We start from the raw sequence: 21,813 nt of genomic DNA on the forward strand, positions 1-21,813 counted from the left end.
GCAGCGGAACGCCAGCTCCATGCGCATCATGCGCTTCTTGCGCATCTGTTTACATTCCCCTCACCCGCCATATCCCAAACTTATAAGAACGCTACTACACTTAACTTGGTGCAGGCTGGGACCGAGTCTGACCCTGGGGCTGGTCATATACTGCCGACGCAGAGAATTGCGGGGCCTACCTCGGTCCAGGTCTCAAAGGCCTACTATACCTCCTCCCACCCCTCCTCCACCTCCTCCTCCTCCGAATTACCATCCGTGGGCATGGCGCCATCAGTCGGTAGCTCTAGGCACAGCAGCAGTGCCGTCGCTAAGCGACAGCAGGCGGTGCTGAAACTGCTGAGCCTAGGCGATAAAAGGCACACCGCCCAAGAGCTATTACAGGGCATTCCACATCAAAGTTGTTAACTTTGTCGCCACCCTGCTGTGTAATCCCCAAAATATACTTGCAAACTTTTACCATTTAGGGATATTATTTCAGCGCTTCTTGCGCATCTGTTTACATTCCCCTCACCCGGCATATCCTAAACTTATAAGAACGCTACTACACTTGATCTTATACAAAAGGTTCTTAGAAGTGCTGTTTGGGGAGTAGCCTAGAGACAGGGGCTTGGATTGGCGAAAGCTCGCCTGGCAGCGGAGCGCCAGCTCCATGCCAAGATCCAACTAACATAGTTTTAACTGCAGCACCTTTAATCTACTACTAGTTCACTGCCTCCATACATGGTCCCCTTATCAAACGAGCTGTGTCAGGCAGAATTTTGGGTTGTTTTCATGGCTTCCATGTTAACTTTGTCGCCACCCTGCTGTGTAATCCACAAAATATACTGGCAAACTTTTATCATGTACCGATATTATTTGAGCGCTTCTTGCTCACCTCCTTTGGTTCCTCTCTGCCACCCATTGGTTTGAAGCCTGAGTCCATTTAGGGTATGTCGCCATGCCACTCTCTAGCCTGCTGCCGCTGCCTCTGCATGCCGTCCCCTATAGTGTCAGGGTCAATTATTGGATGTTTTAGATGCTATCTAGCTTCATTCTGTCACTCTGTCATGGCCATGCTGTTGCCCATAATTTTGGCATAATGGTGCGATTATGCAGCCTCAGAGGCATCCATGCATGCTGCCCCTGCTGTTTCCTGTCCATTTCCGTGGTGTTTCCATCCTTTTCTGAGGTTCCCAGGTGTTTGGCCAAGCTTCCCTGTGCAGAGCCTTGGTCCCCTTGAAAAATGCTCGAGTCTCCCATTGACTTCAATGGGGTTCGTTATTCGAGACGAGCACTCGAGCATCGGGAAAAGTTCGTCTCGAATAACGAGTACCCGAGCATTTTAGTGTTCGCTCATCTCTAATTACTACCTCTCAATAGCACTGTATCATGGCACATTGTATATTTGGTGAAGACTCATTGTAAGCTGGGGATCTTGGTCTCATTTTCCATGTTTAGGGACTTTTTAATTGTTTTTAATATCATCTTTGACATTGAATTAAATAAAGTGTTTATATAAATGTTTGAATTAAATAAAGTTTCATATTTATTTCATCACATCTGCTTTTCGTTTTTTTTAAATTTTGATATATTCATCTCAGATATTGTATAATATTGATATTCTCTGACCCATTTTTTGTAAATTGACATGTGTCACATTGATAGTGACACTCTGCTGGACATTATATTAAGGGGGGCTTTCTACTGGACGTTTTATTAATGGGGGCACTCTGGTGGACATTTTATCATTGGGGGAACTCTGCTGGACATTATATTAAGGGGGGCACTTTTCTGGACGTTTTATTAATGGGGGCACTCTGTTGGACATTATATTAAGGCGGGCACTCTGCTGGATGTTTTATTGATGGGGCACTCTGCTGGACAGTATATTAATGTGGCCATTCTGTTGGACATTTTATTAATTGGAAGGGCTGCTATGGGGAGACTACTGGAGATTTTATTGATTAGGGGAGACTACTGGACATTTTACTAGAGAGTAGCGACTGCAATTCCCACCATAGACTTATACTCAATGTGTTTTTCCATTTTTTTGTGTTGAAATTAGGTACCCCAGTTTATACTCTGGACGGCTTACACTCAAGTATCCATATGGTTTATTTGCGGCTATGGCACCAAATGTTTAAAAGATCATTTAGAAACTTTTACTAAGAACTATGAGTGTGGCTTTGCAGGAAAAAGGGTGTGCACCAAAAAATATTCAGTTTTCTTGTGCAGTTTTCTTGTGCAGAATAAAGTATAACACCTTTGAGATTCTAAGCTCTTTTGAGCTAGGCTAGGCTTTCCTATTGTTTCATCTGATCATGTTATTACTCTGTAATGTGAATCCAGAAAGAAAGAAAAATCATCCAGAACCATGTTAAAAGTTTTTCAAGGCTTTATTCTTCAATGATTAAAATCTCTAAACAGCACATGTTAGCTTAGCTGACGCGTTTCGAGCTTTACATAGCCATTTAGTCGTAGCCTAACTAACTATAAACAAACAATATAAATATAAGGAAATCCAATGAAAAAGTATTAAAATCACCTCATGACCTTTTGATAGATCACATGATAGGTCCTCCCAATACATCATAGCAGGGGAGGCCCGCACTATAATCAGACACCACCAACTGTGCATCTAATGCGAGCCTCCACCGTCGGCATATAAGAGGAAATTGATCATTGGGGGACATGTATAACTCCTTGTATCATATGTATTTCTTCCTTTTTCTTCTTTTTTGCAACTTTTTGTTTAACTTTTTGCAGTTTGAGACTTTTTAGGTGCAGTGTCAAGCAGCATACCAAAGTTAGCCACCTGAAGGATTAAATGTAGTGTGCCGTATTTATATTTGCAGCCGAGATGTTTGTGCAACTTATGCGACTTTTGGACTTGTCCAATCTTGCGTCTAATAAGTCACAAAACAGAGAATGCTAGACCCAGATTTACTTTTGGTAAACTACTATTTGGGAAAACTTGAAAAAGTGGCAGGCGATAAACTATGATACATGAGTCCCATCAAATATAATGATCAAAAACATCTGCTTTTCACAGCCATCCTCAATGACAATCCTCTTCATTTCAGAAACAAATTGTTGGTAAATGTAGAAATATCAAAGTATCTCCATATCTCTGTAAATGTCTATGTAGATATAGCTCTGACTCCCAGTACTTCCTACATTCTACTGACATTGTCTCAGATTATAATGCTTGACATTTCCTAACAAGGCAGGGCTAACTTTTTATGATAAATCTCGCCCTGTAGATGGAATTGTAATTACACTTCTAGACATGATAAAAAATCTGAATCTTGAGAACAGTCTATGGTCCCCTTTGGCTTACAGTAACACCACAAAATGTAAACTAAGAAAAATCTATTACACAAATATTTACTTAGAATATTTTTATTGAACTTATTTTTTATCATTGTTAATGATTTAGTTAAAAATGAAAAGAATCCTCTTCTGTGTTTGGAGGTTTGGTAGTCCCACCCTGCAATCTGATGATGTCTCTCCTCATTGATCCGAAGCATCTATAGAAATGCAGGTTGCAGAATGCCCTATGAAGAAGCAACTGTGAAAATAAATTTAAATTTTAATTCAAATATGTGGACAACTAGGCCTATAGTAGTTCAAGCACCCGACAGAGTGCACCAACTTTTTGTGGTGCATCTTTAACATAGGGCGTCCGAAACAATTCTATCGGACTTTGCATGATAAATCTGGCGAATGGTCAGACTGAGCAACGGACGTCTCCTTATTTATGTCTCATGATGTCTAGTGTGGCACAATTGTGTTGCAGACACTTCTTAAATACTGTGCAAGCAGTTTGCACCTAAAAAAAACTGGCGCACAGCCCTTAGTAAATGTGCCCATAGTGTGTGGTATGTGGGATGTAACAGGGAGTAAATTTCACAATTGTTTTTAGGGTTGTTTTTGAAGTGTTCACTAGGAAGTTAAAATAACATGTTACTGTAAATTCCAATCAGAGATACTAAATTTATTTTGCTTCTGTTTATTTTGTTTAACTATTGAAATGTAAAAAAAAATAAGCAAATTTCCATTTGTCCATTTTATATGTATTTGTATATCTATTCCCATCAATTAAGCTGTATTTGGACTTATGTCTTTTCTTATCACTGTTCATTTTTTGATGGAGCAAGCTGTCAAGAAAGCAATTTTATCAATTTGGAAATGCTTTTTTGTTTTCTTTTACAGCTGCAACATGAAGGATAAATGATATTTTAATGGCAATTTCAGACACAGTTATACCAAGCAGCTAAATAGAGTCTCTCAAAACATATCTATTTACTAAATGCTCGCATTCCACATTAGATAACAAATCTACAATACCTTTTATAGAGCTCTGAATTGTGGCAGATTGACAAAGGTTTTTTTCATTCCCTTTCAAACTCACAGTTTAAGAATAAATTAATGAATACATTTGAATCTAAGAAGTTTTCCTTTCTTTATAGATTGACACACTTTTCAGATAAGCACTTACCAATAAATTGTTTATATGAAGTTATACACTCAGAGAGAATAGTTGCTTTTCTATTTGATTTTTTTGAGGAACTCCTACGTGACTCAGCAGAGGATTTGGAAGTGTAGCATTAAATGTCCCTTTTAGCACGGTGTCCTTAAAGACAGGGCTCATCTGTAAAAATAATTATATGATAGGATGAGATTCAATATTTAAAATACTTTACAAATACAATGCAGTCACACATTAGCTTGTTCTAGGATAATCACTGCAAATAAAAATATTGTTCCTTGGTTGTAACATCACAACTCAATCAACTCAAAATAGCACTTTTCAATGTTTGCTTTTGTGATTTTACTCCCCCTCCATTCAGGAGCCATAACTTATGTATTTTTTCATCAACAAAGTCCTATGATGCATTTTCTTTTTCAGAGAAACAGTAGAACTTTCTAGTGGCACTTTTTAATATTCCATGAAATCTACTGGAAAACTGAGAAAAAATTCCAAATTGACAAAAAAGCTTGACTATGTCATTTTCCTATAGACTTTGATACCAAATTTATATATTTTTTGACATTTTGTATCGTCTAGCGTTTTTGCAGTCAAGCTGACTTTTTCAGTTATGCAATTTTTTGGGAATGTACAACCTTTTGGTCACTTTATTAAAAAGCTTTAAGAAGAAAAATGATTCACCAAATATAATACTTATAATCATATTTTGTGTGGATCATTTTGGAATGCTAAGTAACCTAACATGTTTATAATTTCATTTGTATGTTTACTATTATGTATGTTTGGAATCTTATTTATTATTATGTACACTTGTTGATGAAGGCAGGTTTTTTTGTACCAGTTAGGAGGGTGGCAAGGCTGCGCAGGGAGGACAGACAGGACCGTAAGCCCTAAGCCAAGCCCCCCAAAGCTGCCTACTTGCCTCACATGCCCTAAAGGTGGCAAGGGACAACCACATTGACAGCTCCCCCCTCGGATCAAAACAAGCAAACAAATTATGCAAAATAATCACGAGTGGTCCAGATCACAACAAGATAGCAGCAATGGTACAGAGGGATAGTCAAGGGTACAATAGCCGAGATTGATAACCAGAATAAATGGCAGATAAGCAATAGCACAAACTGAGATATACAGAGCTGAGGTAAACCTGGTACCAGCAAGGTCCGATGGGACTGGGAAGGTGTATAAAGGAGCTCTCTGACACACCTCCAACAGCAGTGGAGGAGCTGTCCATCACACCAGTAACCTTTTGCTGGACAGGACTAAACTAGAGAAAGCTGGGTGTGGCCGCATTCTGTGGACAGAGGACGATGCCAGCAGATACACTCACCGGCCACTTTATTAGGTACACCTGTCCAACTGCTCGTTAACACTTAATTTCTAATCAGCCAATCACATGGAGGCAACTCAGTGCATTTAGGCATGTAGACATGGTCAAGACAATCTCCTGCAGTTCAAACCGAGCATCAGTATGGGGAAGAAAGGTGATTTGAGTGCCTTTGAACGTGGCATGGTTGTTGGTGCCAGAAGGGCTGGTCTGAGTATTTCAGAAACTGCTGATCTACTGGGATTTTCACACACAACCATCTCTAGGGTTTACAGAGAATGGTTCGAAAAAAAAAAACATCCAGTGAGCGGCAGTTCTGTGGGTGGAAATGCCTTGTTGATGCCAGAGGTCAAAAGAGAATGGGCAGACTGGTTCGAGCTGATAGAAAGGCAACAGTGACTCAAATCGCCACCCGTTACAACCAAGGTAGGCAGAAGAGCATCTCTGAGCACACAGTATGTCGAACTTTGAGGCAGATGGGCTACAGCAGCAGAAGACCACACCAGGTGCCACTCCTTTCAGCTAAGAACAGGAAACAGAGGCTACAATTTGCACAAGCTCATCGAAATTGGACAGTAGAAGATTGGAAAAACGTTGTCTGGTCTGATGAGTCTCGATTTCTGCTGCGACATTCGGATGGTAGGGTCAGAATTTGGCGTCAACAACATGAAAGCATGGATCCATCCTGCCTTATATCAACGGTTCAGGTGGTGGTGTCATGGTGTGGGGAATATTTTCTTGGCACTCTTTGGGCCCCTTGGTACCAATTGAGCATCGTTGCAACGCCACAGCCTACCTGAGTATTGTTGCTGACCATGTCCATCCCTTTATGACCACAATGTACCCAACATCTGATGGCTACTTTCAGCAGGATAATGCGCCATGTCATAAAGCTGGAATCATCTCAGACTGGTTTCTTGAACATGACAATGAGTTCACTGTACTCAAATGGCCTCCACAGTCACCAGATCTCAATCCAATAGAGCATCTTTGGGATGTGGTGGAACGGGAGATTCGCATCATGGATGTGCAGCCGACAAATCTGCGGCAACTGTGTGATGCCATCATGTCAATATGGACCAAAATCTCTGAGGAATGCTTCCAGCACCTTGTTGAATCTATGCCACGAAGAATTGAGGCAGTTCTGAAGGCAAAAGGGGGTCCAACCCGTTACTAGCATGGTGTACCTAATAAAGTGGCTGGTGAGTGTATATCCAGAAGTATTTTGTAACCATGTTTATAATGTGAATTATCATCTTTGACAATCTTACACTTAGGTGTTGTGGGAGCCTGTTGTTGGTTCCACCTTACCCCTACTAAAGATTGTTGGTTTGTGTACAATTTTTTGTACTTTTAAGTGTTTTTATAATGGGTCTTGGTTGTTTGTCGATTGTTGTGATTTATACATTTGGGATAATCAATAAAGATAAGTTGTTTCCATTTAGCTGGCTTTTCACACATTTTTCTTCTCTTTTTTATATACCATTATAATTTATGTGTGTTGGCTTTGGATATGTGAATTTATACCCTACATCAGCAGTGCCCGCCTTTTGTGTGGTTTAGCAGATACATCAAAAGGCTTAGACTCTCTCTGACTCCTGGAGATGACTGCAGAGTGCTGCATGTGAGCTGAAACATCAAAACTGAGCTTGGGACTACAAACTCCACTGTGAGTGTGTTTATGTTGTTGTGTAACCAGGGCCTGGTGAAAAGGTTCCTGCTATAGTCAGGTAGATCATCTAGTTTAGAAGATCTCAGAATAGCATATTGTGTTTTATGTATTGTGCTGAAGGATGACCCTCTTTTTGTTTGGTTAGATTTCTAATAAAACATAGCAAGTTCTGTTTATAATTTTTTTATGTCAGTTTCCCCGTCTAGGCCGGTTATAGCTCATTTTTCCTACCTCTGCCTAAGCTAATCCTCCAACATATATACTGGAGATCAAAATTAGAGACTACATTATTTCTGAAAAAATTAAGTGCTCACAATTAATCTACTTTTGAAGGATTTTTGTAAGGGGTACACCATGCCACTAGAACAGTTTTACATTACCAAAGTATATCAACATAAAACCTTTATATTGCAAAAAATGTGACCATCATAAAATCTAAATCTTTCCTTTGGTGAACCTATGTGTATCTTTGGCTGAATTTTGCTCAAGTATTTACTGTACATTAGACGTGTGCAAATCCTAAAATGTATCAAACGACTTTTAATGCATTCAACTCAATGATTCTGTAGCTCATATGACAAGTTATTTCAGCTTCAAAGAACTTGTTTCTTTCATCTAGTGGATTCAGCTTGTTTCTACAAGTCACTAAAAACAGTCATGGAATATGCAGACAGTGTTGCTCATAAATATGAATATGAGGAATGTATACAGTGCCTTTGCCTTGCATTACATATGTATTTACAGAATGCTGCTAATTAACTGAAGGTTCCAAACTGTTTCAAAAGCTACATTTTTATAGAAAACAAAAATAATTTTTAACCAATTCATGACCAAGTATTTTTTTTAAGTGTAAAGCATTTTAGTATACATAGTATATCTTATAACCTCTCTAGATATGTCCATTTAAAACATACCTGTATTAACCATGGGCAATCTTTTCATACATCTAGCAATGTGCTGTTTTGTTATTACTCTTTGCCTACAAATTCTATACCTCACAGCCATCTCATATCATCTGGATTTGACCCAGTTATTCTGGCTTGTGTCTATCTGTTTGACACTCAATATAGTCAAGTAAGCAGGGATAGGGGTTGTGAGTAGCTCAGAGCCTGCAACTGTTTCTCTGTCTTGACACTGTCCCTGCCCCTTGACTAACACTCTAGTAGTGCTAGCCGTACTGCAACATTGTTTTCATGGCTAGCACATGGAGCCATTGTTTTCAAAGGAAAATATCACCATCCATTTGATTGACCGTATTTCTGACTGAACAGTAATTCTGGTTGGGGGCAGCGCCATGGTGCTTGTCTTTCAATGGGGAGGGAAGGGAAGAGGAGAATTCACTCTCCCTTCTCCACCCAGCCATGTGCTACACCCAGGTTCTGAATCTGGTGAGCACATAGTTGTGTCCATGTAGCGTCAGGATCAGAAACCAAATTCACTGGCAACTTTCATGGAGGCTGCAGAGTATTTATGACTAAGGATTTTAACAAATACCTGCCCTCAACCCAGAATTGCTAGCAGTAGACATGATAAATGAACTTTAAAGTCTAGTAAAGTTTGAATGTTACTCCCATAAGTGAGTAGCATACAATAATATGTGTTGTACGCAACCTTTTTGCATCTCGGCTGCACTATTCTTAACGTAACACACATTTCATCAGTGAAAGGGGCGTTAGGGGCACAGTTGGACCCTGCACCACAATTATCATGCAGAGCCGGACAAAAATATGTTGCATGCCCTACATTAAAGGTGCACAAAAAAAATGTAATGCAGTGTAGAGAGCTGAAAGCTCAGATTCATAAAGAACTACAATGGCAAACTGCACATAGTGGAGTTTGCAATGTTCTTGATAAATGTACCCCTTTATGTCTATAAAGCACAAGAAAAATGATAAATCCTTATTTTTACTGTTTTCCATCAACTTCCGTATCTCTATATTAAGGTGTTCTAACAGATTTTAAAAAAATGATGTTTAAAGGAATTCACCTAATGAATAATAGCAACATATCATGTAGCAATAGCAACACATTTTAATGATTGCTTTATAAAATCCCCTTTAAAGTATGACTCCTAAGTATTTTAGAATTTAATTATTTTCCAATATAATGCACACTTTCAAAACGGACTTTCATAGTTTGAAGTTTCTTATAATTAATCTTATGATATAGAAAAAAATTGTCTCTAAAATGTATGCATTGATAGCCAAGAAGATTACTTCTGTTCACATGAATGTAATCCATCATATTGGGCTTCTATTAATAAGTGCTGATTGCTGCTGCTTTGGTTTGAGCAATAAGAGTAATAAGAGACATAATCAGTTTATAAATAATTAAGATCATTAAGCTGCTATTAATGTAATTACATACTTGAAGTGATACTACATGTTACAGTAACAGCTGCATCCATAGCATTACTTTAAAATGTAATTGGAACAAACTTTCATTGACTTCATTTTTCACTGTCTAGATACTTTCTTAAATTAAAGGAAACCTACCACTTGAAGTGGCAGGTTTCAGATGGAAATACCGAGCACCAGCTCAGGGTGAGCTGGTGCCGGAGCTTATTTTTGTTAGTGTTTTAAACCGCTGTATTGCAGTTTTAAAACACTTTTTAAACTTTATAGCCGGCGCAGGGAGGTACGCGCTCGGGGCTTACCATGCGCGCGGCCGTGCGCGCGGCTACATAGGAAGTGAAGGAGAGCCGCGCGCATGGTAAGCGTCGAGCACGTACCTCCCTGCGCCGGCTATAAAGTTTAAAAAGTGTTTTAACCGCAATACAGCGGTTTAAAACACTAACAAAAATAAGCTCTGGCACCAGCTCACCCTGAGCTGGTGCTCGGTATTTCCATCTGAAACCTGCCACTTCAAGTGGTAGGTTTCCTTTAAGTAAATAAAATGAAGAAATCTTACTTGGAACCTTCACTGAACAAACTTAAAGGGTTTGCCATTTCAAGATTTAATTAAACAGCCTTGGGAAAGAAGGGTTGCAAATAAGCTTAAAGGGATTGTGATATGAGCACAATGATGTCCAAAATGTACAGAAAAATAATTTTGAGCCATGTATTTAAATGACCTGTAAGAAATCAAGGGGGCAGAAAAGATTTATGTAGAGACGTCCCCTCCTGCTTGAATGATGTCCCATAGATGAGATACATGAATATTGTAGTATTTTAGTCTACATTTATAATATCTCTGGTTCTTAGAGGGACTTAATGAGAATTGTGCATTTAAAAAATGTAACTTGTAAATGGCTCCTCTGAATCAAAAGCATCCACAAAATCAGATTAGAATTTTACATAAAAAATCAGAAATCAGAATCAGAATAAAAAATCAGCGTAAGAGGAGAGCAGTGCTAGTACTAGATCAAAATGGCAGCCACCTAGTTACAGATTTTCAATAGTTATAATGTTTAAGGACTCATGTGCATGACCTAGTGAAAAACATTTCTTTTGTTTTTTTACTACATTATTTTATTGGCTTAAATGGGTGCGGTCAGTAAAAGGGTCCAAGAAAAAGGCAAGTTCTAGTCTTCACAGGCACACTGGGATCTGATAGGAATCTGATAGGAATTGGTGAACAGTATTTCAACTTTCGAATTTTTGTATTAGTGTGCCTTCCATTAAAAAAAAAAGAAAAAAAGAAAGTAGCAGCTGTAAAAATCAAATACAATGTTATGGTTAGTAAAAAGTGAGATAAAAATCAAGGACCTGATTGTAATGTGAACAAAAAGAACAAGGGTACAAGGGGCACTGCTTCGTAGACTTTTTCTTATAAAAATAACAAGTGGAGTGTGTCTGAATCTTTCTAGCCAATTCTTCTTTTTGGAGAAGTGTAACATATAAACGGGTGCAGGTGGTGGTGCTCAAAACCGAGTCTAACACAGGACAGAGCATCCAGTCATCATCAAAGAAAAAGAGAAAAAGAAAAGTTTGGCACACACCACGTATTTAAAATGTATCTTCTTTATTTCTTTGCATCATACAAGGACAGCATACACTACAGGGAGAGGAACATGGTAACGCGGGAGCGTTTTTAAGGGACGAATCGTTTCATGCACCTAGCGCTTCATCTTGCCTATGAAACCCGGCGTCCTCATTGGGTTTTTAAACCCGGGCGCCAGGAAGTGCTACTACATAGCTCGGTACACACCTACACCTTATGAAAAAACACCATTGGATAAAAACAATACAGGGGGCGGGTTCAGAGTTCTGACTCCGCCCCTTGAAACTGCAAGATACTATGACGAACCTGAAAGAATCAGAAGACAGAAATCATCAGGAGGTGGCGGGGCCTAGCGGACCATGAATCATCACAGAGAAACAGCAGGCGGACCTGAAGGGAAACTGATACATTCTCAGTGAACCAATCAGCTTAAGCCCCTGGCCACAGGAGAATATGGAAAGCAAACCTGAAAGGGAACCTAAGTCTGGATGTACTGCGGGCAGTACCTGTCAATGCAGGCAGAGGGCGGACTTGAGATTTTAGAAAAATAAACAATATTAGATCAAAGGTATCAGAGTATTCAATACAAAGGCGTGAAAATTAACTCCATATCACTCTCGAGAATGCAGTTGTTAATGCCACATATAAGCATACTCTTTCTTATCTTGAAGAAGACATATGGATACAGATAGAAATAGCACTTATTATTTTACAGGAAGACACCCATATCGTTCTTATCATTAAGACCTAAAGGGCCAATAGCTTCTGTTTTAATAATCCACTGTGCCTCTTTCCTTATCAATATTTTATGCCAATCGCCTCCATATAGTGGTACAGGGACCTGCTCTAAGCCTGAAAACGTTAGAACACTGGTGCCCCCTTTGTGTGCCTGATGAATGTGCTCTATCAGGCGTGGTGATCCCTTGCCAGTTACAATAGAGTTTTTGTGTTCTCTAAAGCTTGTGAACAGGGCTCGAATAGTTTTACCTATATAGAACCGTTTACACGGGCAAAAAATTATATAGACAACATAATATGACCTACATGTCAGAAATTGCTTAATGCGGTGGTCAAGGCCTCCTATATTCAGATTTTTTTACTGTCAACATTTGGTTACAATTTCCACACTTGTGGTTGCCTATAGGAACACATTTATTGAGCCAGTTTTTTTCTTTAGAATGTCCCTGAAATCTACTTCGTACCAGATCTTTCACCGTTTTACTTCTGCGAAAGGTTATCAAAGGACCATTGTCTGCTATAGGTTTCAATTGAGGGTCCGCTTTTACCATAAACCAGTTTTTGTTAATGGTTTCTTTAATCTTAGGGGCCATTGCATTGTAATCAAAGGAAAAGACAAACCTTTCAGCTCTCTCTTTTTTATATATGTTTGTACCGAGCTACGTAGTAGCACTTCCTGGCGCCCGGGTTTAAAAACCCAATGAGGACGCCGGGTTTCATAGGCAAGATGAAGCGCTAGGTGCGCAAAACGATTCATCCCTACCATGTTCCTCTCCCTGTAGTGTATACCGTCCTTTTATGATGCAAAGAAACAAAGAAGATACATTTTAAATACATGGTGTGTGCCAAACTTTTTCTCTTTTTCTTTGATGATTGTAATGTTAAGCCTTTATAAATCCCTGGATAGACCCCACCTTGAGTATGGGAAGCAAAGACAGTTACTTATATGGAAGGGGAGTAAGAGTTCACCTTACAGAGACTTTGCCAATTAAGACTACCTTGCAGGCATGTGGGAACGTATAGCCATTGATGCTCCAATAGGGGATTCTGGGAAATATGCAAATACATTTTTCAGGATGGGACAAGGGAAATCATGCCTCTTTTGCTAGCTTGTCTACAAATGGGAATCAGTTCACACTGGAATATAGATATTGGTTTGGCTTTAATCCCACATAATGTCATTAGGTTTCTGGAAAATGGTGTGATGGTAAAGCGTCTGCCTTAAAAGGAAACAAAAGAGGCAAGGTTTTCCTTTCCCATCCTGGAAAACGTAGTTGCATATATCTTGGAATCTCCAATTCTTCAGTGTCCCGTAAGGGTTAATGGCAAATGGGATTGATTCTAATTATTCCATAAATTAATGGTGGTTCAAACAGATCTGTTGGACTTCTTTGTAACAAGATATGAGAATTGGTCTTTTGGATGGAGATGTTGATCCAGGGTTTGTTCTGATTGCCACATTTGAGGACAATTTTTCACATTATATAGGATAATTTGTAGTCATCTTATCGAGGTTTTGCCTTCTTTTGGATCAACACAGTAGAAATATTGGTTGGACTTGATGTCTTATTTCCACCTTAATAGCTACCAAACTGTATCACTATGTACCACTGGAGAAAAAAAGTCCTCACCTGTATAATGTTGTCGATTGATGATCTAAACACATTTCTCTTACAGATATTCTGCATATCTTAGAATTAAACATGGTATTTTGATTGTATTTACTTCCAGTCACAGACATTTTAGAAGAAATGATGCGACAGTGCTACTTGTCTAATTTTGTTTTCACTCAGAAATGACTGTTAGCCAGAAATTCAGCTTCCTGTGTTTGGGAAGTAATTATGGTTCCATTATAGGGGACACAGCTAATGCTGTTGGACAATAAATGAAGGTTTCAGAAAGAGAATTGCTATATTCCTGTTGAAAGGAGTACTTGTTGTTCACAGAAACCAATTACTGTAGAGGAAATTACAACTTTAAGAGAGACTCAGCATCTTTATTGAAGATTCAAAATATGGCTCTGGTTCTTTTTGATATGTCAATAGTGGGAATCTGAGTGAGTGAGGGATAGTGAATAATGAATAAAAGAAAGGCAACTGCACAAAATGATATTCATATTATACATTTCTGCCATCCTTTTTCATTCTATTAGATTTTCAAGGCAGGATCTACAGGATCTATAATGCATTCACTTTATATTGTACCGCTAATACAGGAAGAATACAAGTAGTGTTGTTAGCAGTTGTGTTCTCTTTTTTCTAGTATTTTTATTCCACTCGGCAATTCTAGATGGATTTTGTAATGCCTTATACCATCTTCAGAAACATCATGTTTATTTTCAGAAGTCCTCTACATAATGAGTATCTGTACCAATGAATGTTATAACACAATTTATTCCTGAAAGAACTCCAATGCACATTTATATAGATAAATTATATAGTTCTAGCTATGACACTCCTGCTCAGATAGCAAGGCACTACTAACGCCTGTGTTGGCTGGAGCAGTTATCTGCTCTGGAGCAGCACGTAACACAGCAGCACAGAAACCGGGACACTTGAACAGTTAAGGCAATGCAAACATGGGCAGAACTACCAGGGAAGCAGGAATTGCTTCAGATAAATTAAGACAAAAGAAGTAAGTGATTATGGTGGATGGTGCCGTACAAAAATGAACTTATAAAATATCATTAACTTTGTGCATTAGTTCTGCATTTATTGGAGCATTTTTTTTATTTTATTGATTTAAGATCAGGGACTAAGAGTTATCCCTATGTAGAGTTTTTAAATTAAGGCTGCCTTATGTGGAGTGTGGAGACTTAGAGCCATTGATACTCCACTAGGGGATTCTGCTGCCTTTCAAGATCGCAAAAAGAGGCATTGTTTTCCTTGTACAACCCTGGAAATCATATTTGCATATTTCCCAGATTCCCGATAAGATTTCATGGTGTACATTTCCTTGTGGTATGACATCTGGTGTGAATGATAATATTATTCCTGTAGTATGGCACCACTGTTTTTTTATGATTGGTGTACTATTATTATGTACAGCATGGGGACATTACTGTGTTTGCTATATCGGTACTGTGACATCACTTATATTATTCTTGTACTGTAACATTACTGTGTGAATTATTGCTGTAATGTGACATCACTGATTGCTGGACTGTGACATCTTTTGTGTATTATCCCTATGTATTATTCCTGAAATGTGACACAGGAAGCCAGAGCCTCTTGATGCGATAGGTTGGATCCTCACCTAATCTCCTTACAGATCAAGTTTTTATCAAATGAGAGCTGGTGACGGCCTACTTGGCTGATGATGCTAGTGAAAGGGGTCTTTCAGCCATCCAGGGTTGTGAGCTAGTGTTGTACCATATCCTGAGGTTGTATGGAAAACTCACTTTTCCTGTGCCTCTCAGAACCTCTATATAAACAACGTCACATTTCATCACAGCTCCCTATCAATATAAATATGAGTGCTTTCTCCTACTAATATTGATGTTCTATGGTAGGAAAATAATTCTGCTTAACTGGAAGCCCCCTAAATGTCTCACTTTGGAACAATGGATTTCCCTGAATAATGCAGACCATCCTGTAAAGAAGCTCCCCTATGCTGCTAGAGGTACTCAGGATCATTTTTCCCTGCTCTGGGATATCTGATTTTCAGGACTACTTTCTTATTCTGGAGTCTTCCACATTATATGCACTTGATTTTGTTTTTCTCTTTCTGTATGCTGGGTTGCACATCCAAGCTAATTGTTTTGTCTTCTTGTTCTGCGTAATGTAATGTCTTAACAAATTTCTAAATTTTCTAAAGTCTTAAAAAAGCTCCCTAAACTAGACACACATGGCTGCCCCATATTCCAAAGTATGCCTTGAGATGTTGACAACAGCCCTTGTACCTTGTAAATCTTTAAAATGAATAATATATACAATAATTTTGTATATGGGATCCATGGAGATCCTTTCCATACTGTGTTCAATTGTAAAACCACTAGATGAGAGGGAGCCTTTTATCAATTTACTGTGTGCAAGTGGAGCGAAATATTGTTAAGATTAAATCCCCACACTTGGACATTTCACTGCAGAGTATGAATATACTCTAAGCCAGGCTCCTGTCTGGTGCCAGAGAACTAATCTGTACCGGAGCTCTGGCATTTCATATACCTTTTTGTGGACCATTGCTCCTTGCTTGCTATACTCATGCACTTGGCTAGCTGTGTTTATTCTGTAATTTGCTTTCTGATATCTTTATCTTTCCTTTCTAGCGATTTGTACTGCATTATCCTCCTGGTTCTGACTGGTATTTGGTGACTATACCTCTCTGTTTGTATTGTTGTGTCTTTGTCTACATGTTTGCACTTTGGAAGGGAATATCAACCAGTTTTCTTCTACCGCTCAGGGTAAGTAGGATAATTGGGCAGGGACAGCTTGGAAGGGAAGTTTAGTCCCAGAGTACACTGTCTTTGTCTGTTCTAAGACTCTGCACAATACAATGCTTTTATTTATGTATTTTTTTAGTATCTTGGTATAATGTGAATTAATCACACATAACATTTTTGGAGTTTTGTTGAACTAAAGCTAGAAGTACCTCAAAAGAGATGGAAACATTCTCCTGCTCTAAATCATCTTTCTCCCATAACTTGTTTATTCTTGTGCATGGCTCAAAATATAAAAACATACAGTATAATAATTATAATAATGATTGAATATGTAGTTAAGTATATAATACACTATACAATCATTAAAATATACAAATACAAATAACAATTATGTATTGCGTTCCTTTATTTTACTTTTTTTATTCCACTTTCAAAGAGACTGTTTGAAATTTTATGGTTAGATAAGTAGAACAATTTTTAAACATCAAACCACAAAACAAAATCATGGCCAAAAAAAGTCAAATTTTGCAATATACAGTAACATTTTGTGGACTAATGATCCCAATAATAATGGGTCATGCCCAGTAGAAGCATCACATCCATTAGTAGTAATATGCCTAATAATATTTCCAGCAGTGCAATGCCCTGCTATGGTCATGTTGTCAGCAAATTGCCTGTTTTTCTCTGTTTGAGAAATCAACTAGAAATAAATGTGAAAGTAATAAAAGCCATACATTTCGGGGCTGGAACATTGCCATTCTTGTTAGACAAATGTACAAATACAATTCAGATCATTGTTAAATTGTAAATGTACCAATGCCCCAGTTTTTATTATCACAGCAGACAAAGGATCCAGTAGATAATCTTTAGAAATATAGACATTCAATTTATTTTGAACTAAATGTAACTATTTTCAAATATGTGACACCAGTCTCTTCATCTCAGTGAACACCTGTAAGGCAGTGAAAAGGGTAAGCTGCATAAATTTCTGAATGCTAATCTCCATTAAAATATCCTGGTAGTGAAAAGGTCAGAATAAATGATTAATGCATTGTGTTGTAACTATATACTGCAAGAATAGCTTTTTCTGAATTGAGCCACTTCACCTTCTCAAAGAATGACCAGGAGAACCTGTAGGAGTACAATATTACCCTTGTAAGGAAGGAATATAATGTGTAATAAGCTTACCCACTATAAAACTTTCACATGTCTTTAAATTAACATGTAATGGCTATGGATAGCTGTGGAGCCAATTCTAAATTGGCTCCTAAATTCTAATATAAATATATATATATATATATATGTATATATATATATATATATATATATATATATATATATATATATAGGACAGATAGATTCTAAGTATTCTGAAGTAAAAGATAGGTAAAAAAATAAATTTATTTTGGCTTTGTATCTGCTGCGTTGTAAACTATATAGTCGGTTGCAGTGGACAAACAAGACACTGTAGTATGACAATAGTGTATATTTTAGGATCAATCAGACCCTAGGGGGTCTGAAAAATAGTAAAAGTGAAAATAGAAAAATGTTAAAAAAACAAATTATGACTAATCTATCAAAATATAATAATGGTTTTTCACTGCTTTTAATCCTGTAATGGAAAATAGGGTCCGGAGTTGAAAATGGCACTTTTTTGCAGATTTGAAAAATATCAAAAATTGAATAAGTCATAGGTCATATAGTCCGTTATTTTCCCCATTTTAGAGCCATGTTTGCATTGATTTTAATAGAATTCAGTTGGGGTCAAGTCCAGGTACCCAAACCAAACATTTCCCTGAAGTTTGTTGGGATTTTATGAACTTCGATGGATCTGCTCATCACTTCATATCCTCCAAATTTTTCAACTACCATGAGTACAATGTATCACGAGAAAATAATCTCAAAAGCACCTGGATATGATAATGTGTTTTGTTATTATAACTATGTGTCAGAATTGGTCTGTGTCAGAAAGGTGCAGAAGGTTCAAGTCATTAAGGAGTTAGTGTGGGAAATACACAGGGTAATTTTGACTCTGTTTAGTGGCCTTTATCAAGGCAGACGTTTTACAAGACAATTTTTAAAGCCCTCTCAACCCTTCTTTATGATGAGCCACAGGCCTCTCCCTGACAACCCACAGATACTCCCAATCTCCTCTATCAAAATCTTTTCCTGCATCTGAAGAGACAATTGCCTGGAAAAACAGGAAAAGGGGTCTCACAATAATAGTCACAAATTTAGAAGGCATATAAAACTTGATGTTTAAAATCTATTTGATTGGCACAGTCCAGGGATAACCCGCCCGAAGCATTTACTAAAGCCTGCGCCAGGTTATAATGCATTTTTATGCCATGAAGGATCTTGCATACAATTAACCAACGGCCCTCAATATACCAAAAGCTGCAGCATCTTCCTAAATCAAGTGCAATCATAACCACACACCCCCACACACACACAGTGAACATATAATTTTTTTTAAATAATAGTCTATGGGTAACCAATTCCCAAAATAACAAGGACAGTTGGGCATTCTAGTTTAATAAAAACACTTAATTATATTTACAATCATTTATCATTTAAGACTTAAAGGGGATTTCCCATAAAAGTAAATTCTCAAATTGCAATCCCTTAGTGATGTTAACACAATAAAGATAATTTTAACCCCTTTCTTCCAAATGTACTCAGTTGTATTGCTTTTTTAACTCCAATAACTCCCTAGGCTGGTCAGTGCAAAAGCCCAGGGTGTGGGCAGAAACTCTCTAAGCAGACACCTCATGATCCCTCTAGGTTTATGAGCTGACACTGTAGTTAGATTATCAGGGTGCAGGGTTTATATACCCTTTGATTTAGCTTCTGATCATTGTACTAGTATCTGACACATAGAGAGAGATGAGACCGATCAGAGATGATGAGATCCATTTGATACCTATTTCACATAATGACAGTGTCAGCTCTACTACATCTCTGCTATTCCAAAACACACTAGGCTGCTGCGTCTCCTCAGATAAACAGCTTAACTGTGTGTAGTTTGTAGCTTCTCAGTGTGCAGTAGTGAGTGAGCTCCATCCTGGACTGTAGGGGCGGAGATACAGTGCAGAGACCAGAGACAGAGAAACTCAACAGCACGGCTGTCACACAGGAATCCAAGATGGTGGCCCAACCCTAAGTCAGAAGTTACAGGATCGTGTCTAGGGGCAACTGAAATTGTGTTCAGCAGGACTGATAGAGACAGGTTGGACTTATACCTGTGAAATGTTGTATTTTTGTTAACGACAGTGAATTAGACAATGTGTTATTTTGTTATCCTGAATACATAACAAGAAACGCATCAGAAATGCAAATGCAAATGTGGAGCCCCTATGGGTGGAGATAAGAGGAGGGAAAAAGAATAATAAAATATTACTAGGGGTTTGTTATAAGGCTCTAAATATAATGGAGACAGCAGAGGAAATGCTGATAAGTGAAATGGATGCGGCTTCAAAGCATGGTGAAGTACTTATCATGGGAGACTTCAATTACCCAGATATTGACAGGGGGGCAGAAACCTGCAGGTCCTTCAAAGGTAGCAGGTTCTTGTCAACAACAAAAGACAATTACCTGTCGCAACTAGTCCTGGAGCCAACAAGAGGGGGGGTGCTGCTGGACCTTATCCTAGCCAACAGACCTGATAGGGTATCAAAACTACAGGTTGGGGGGAACCTGGGTAATAGTGATCATAATATCTTTGATTTTGTATTACGCTTTACTAAGAGCGTTAGGGAAGGGGCAACCAACATTCTAAGGGAAGACCTTAAAGGCATAGACTGGGATAATGTTCTCAAAGACAAAAGCCCCCCCAAAAAATGGGACTTTTTCTCATATATTCTGAAAAAGTCCTGTGAGAAACACATACCTTATGGGAAAAAGCATAAGAGCAACAAGAAAAAGCCAATGTGGCTAACTAGTCTTGTAAGGAAAGCAATAAGCGAGAAAGATAAGGTGTTTAAGATGCTAAAACATGAAGGTAGCGATGAGGCATTACAGGATTATAGAGAGAAAAATTTAATCCTGTAAAAAGCAGATAAAGGCCGCAAAAATAGAGACTGAGAGAAATATTGCCAGGGAGAGCAAAAATAATCCCAAATTATTTTTCAACTATATAAATGATAAGAAACTAAAAACAGAGAGTGTGGGTCCCCTTAGAAATAACATGGGGGTCATGGTGGAAGGAGATGAGGAAAGGGCCAATCTACTGAATGTCGCCTTCTCAACTCTCTTTACCCAGGAAAATCCCCTGGTGGAAGACACAATGAGGAGTAATGTAAATTACAGACCGTTATTTTTAATATTTGAAGATTCACTGAGGACTGGTTATGTTCCACAGGACTGGCGCATAGCAAATGTGGTACCAATATACAAAAGGATCAAAAGCGATGCTGGAAACTACAGACCCATGAGTCTAACTTCTGTGGTGGGGAAAATATTTGAGGGGTTTGTTAGAGATGCTATCCTGGGAATAGAAGAAAATATGTGTATTTGGGTAAGTAATTGGCTTAGTGATAGAAAACAGAGGGTCGTCATTAATGGCACATTCTCAGATTGGGTTAATGTTACCAGTGGAGTGCCACAGGGGTCAGTATTGGGGCCACTTCTTTTTAATATTTTTATTCATGACCTTGTAGTGGGTTTACACAGTCAAGTTTCAATATTTGCAGATGATACTAAGCTGTGTAAAGTAATAAATACTGAGGTAGATAGTTTAGCATTACAGAGGGAATGTGGAAGCTTGAGGAGTGGGCAGAGAAATGGTTGATGAGGTTTAATGTAGATAAATGTAAAGTTATGCACTTGGGCCAGGGAAACAAAAAGTATAATTATGTTCTAAACGGTCAATTACTTGGTAAAACTGGAGCTGAAAAGGACTTGGGGGTATTGGTGGATGGTAAACTTAATTGTAGAGACCAGAGCCAGGCAGCTGCTGCTAAAGCAAATAAAATTATGGGATGTATCAAGAGAGGAATAGATTCTCATGATAAAGACATAGTTTTGCCCTTATACAAATCCCTGGTCAGACCACACATGGAATATTGTGTACAGTTTTGGGCACCAGTGTATAAAAAGGATATAGTAGAGCTGGAACGGGTGCAGAGGAGAGCAACCAGGATTATTAGGGGAATGGGGGGAGTAGAATACACTGACAGATTACAAAATTTGTGATTATTCAGTTTAGAAAAAAGACGACTGAGGGGAGACCTCATTACAATGTACAAATACCTGAACGGACAGTACAAGGATCTCTCGAAAGA

The 21,813-nt window shown here is 38.3% G+C and overlaps 1 protein-coding gene across 5 annotated transcripts in view; it reads right to left on the bottom strand.

The window, feature by feature from the left end:
- Positions 1-2,850: 2,850 nt before the first annotated feature.
- The window catches only part of STPG2 (sperm tail PG-rich repeat containing 2), a 373,296-nt gene continuing 354,333 nt past the window's right edge, over positions 2,851-21,813 (bottom strand). For all 5 annotated transcript variants that reach the window (XM_072118075.1, XM_072118057.1, XM_072118038.1 and 2 more), the window contains 2 exons: positions 4,481-4,633; positions 2,851-3,550 (listed from right to left, as the gene is read on the bottom strand). In XM_072118075.1, coding sequence (XP_071974176.1) covers positions 4,502-4,633 — 132 coding nt within the window. In that variant the 3' untranslated portion in view covers positions 2,851-3,550; positions 4,481-4,501. The remainder of the gene's footprint in view (positions 3,551-4,480; positions 4,634-21,813) is intronic.

The sequence above is a fragment of the Engystomops pustulosus genome, chromosome 1 (genome assembly GCF_040894005.1).
Source record: "Engystomops pustulosus chromosome 1, aEngPut4.maternal, whole genome shotgun sequence".
Taxonomy (NCBI): domain Eukaryota; kingdom Metazoa; phylum Chordata; class Amphibia; order Anura; family Leptodactylidae; genus Engystomops; species Engystomops pustulosus.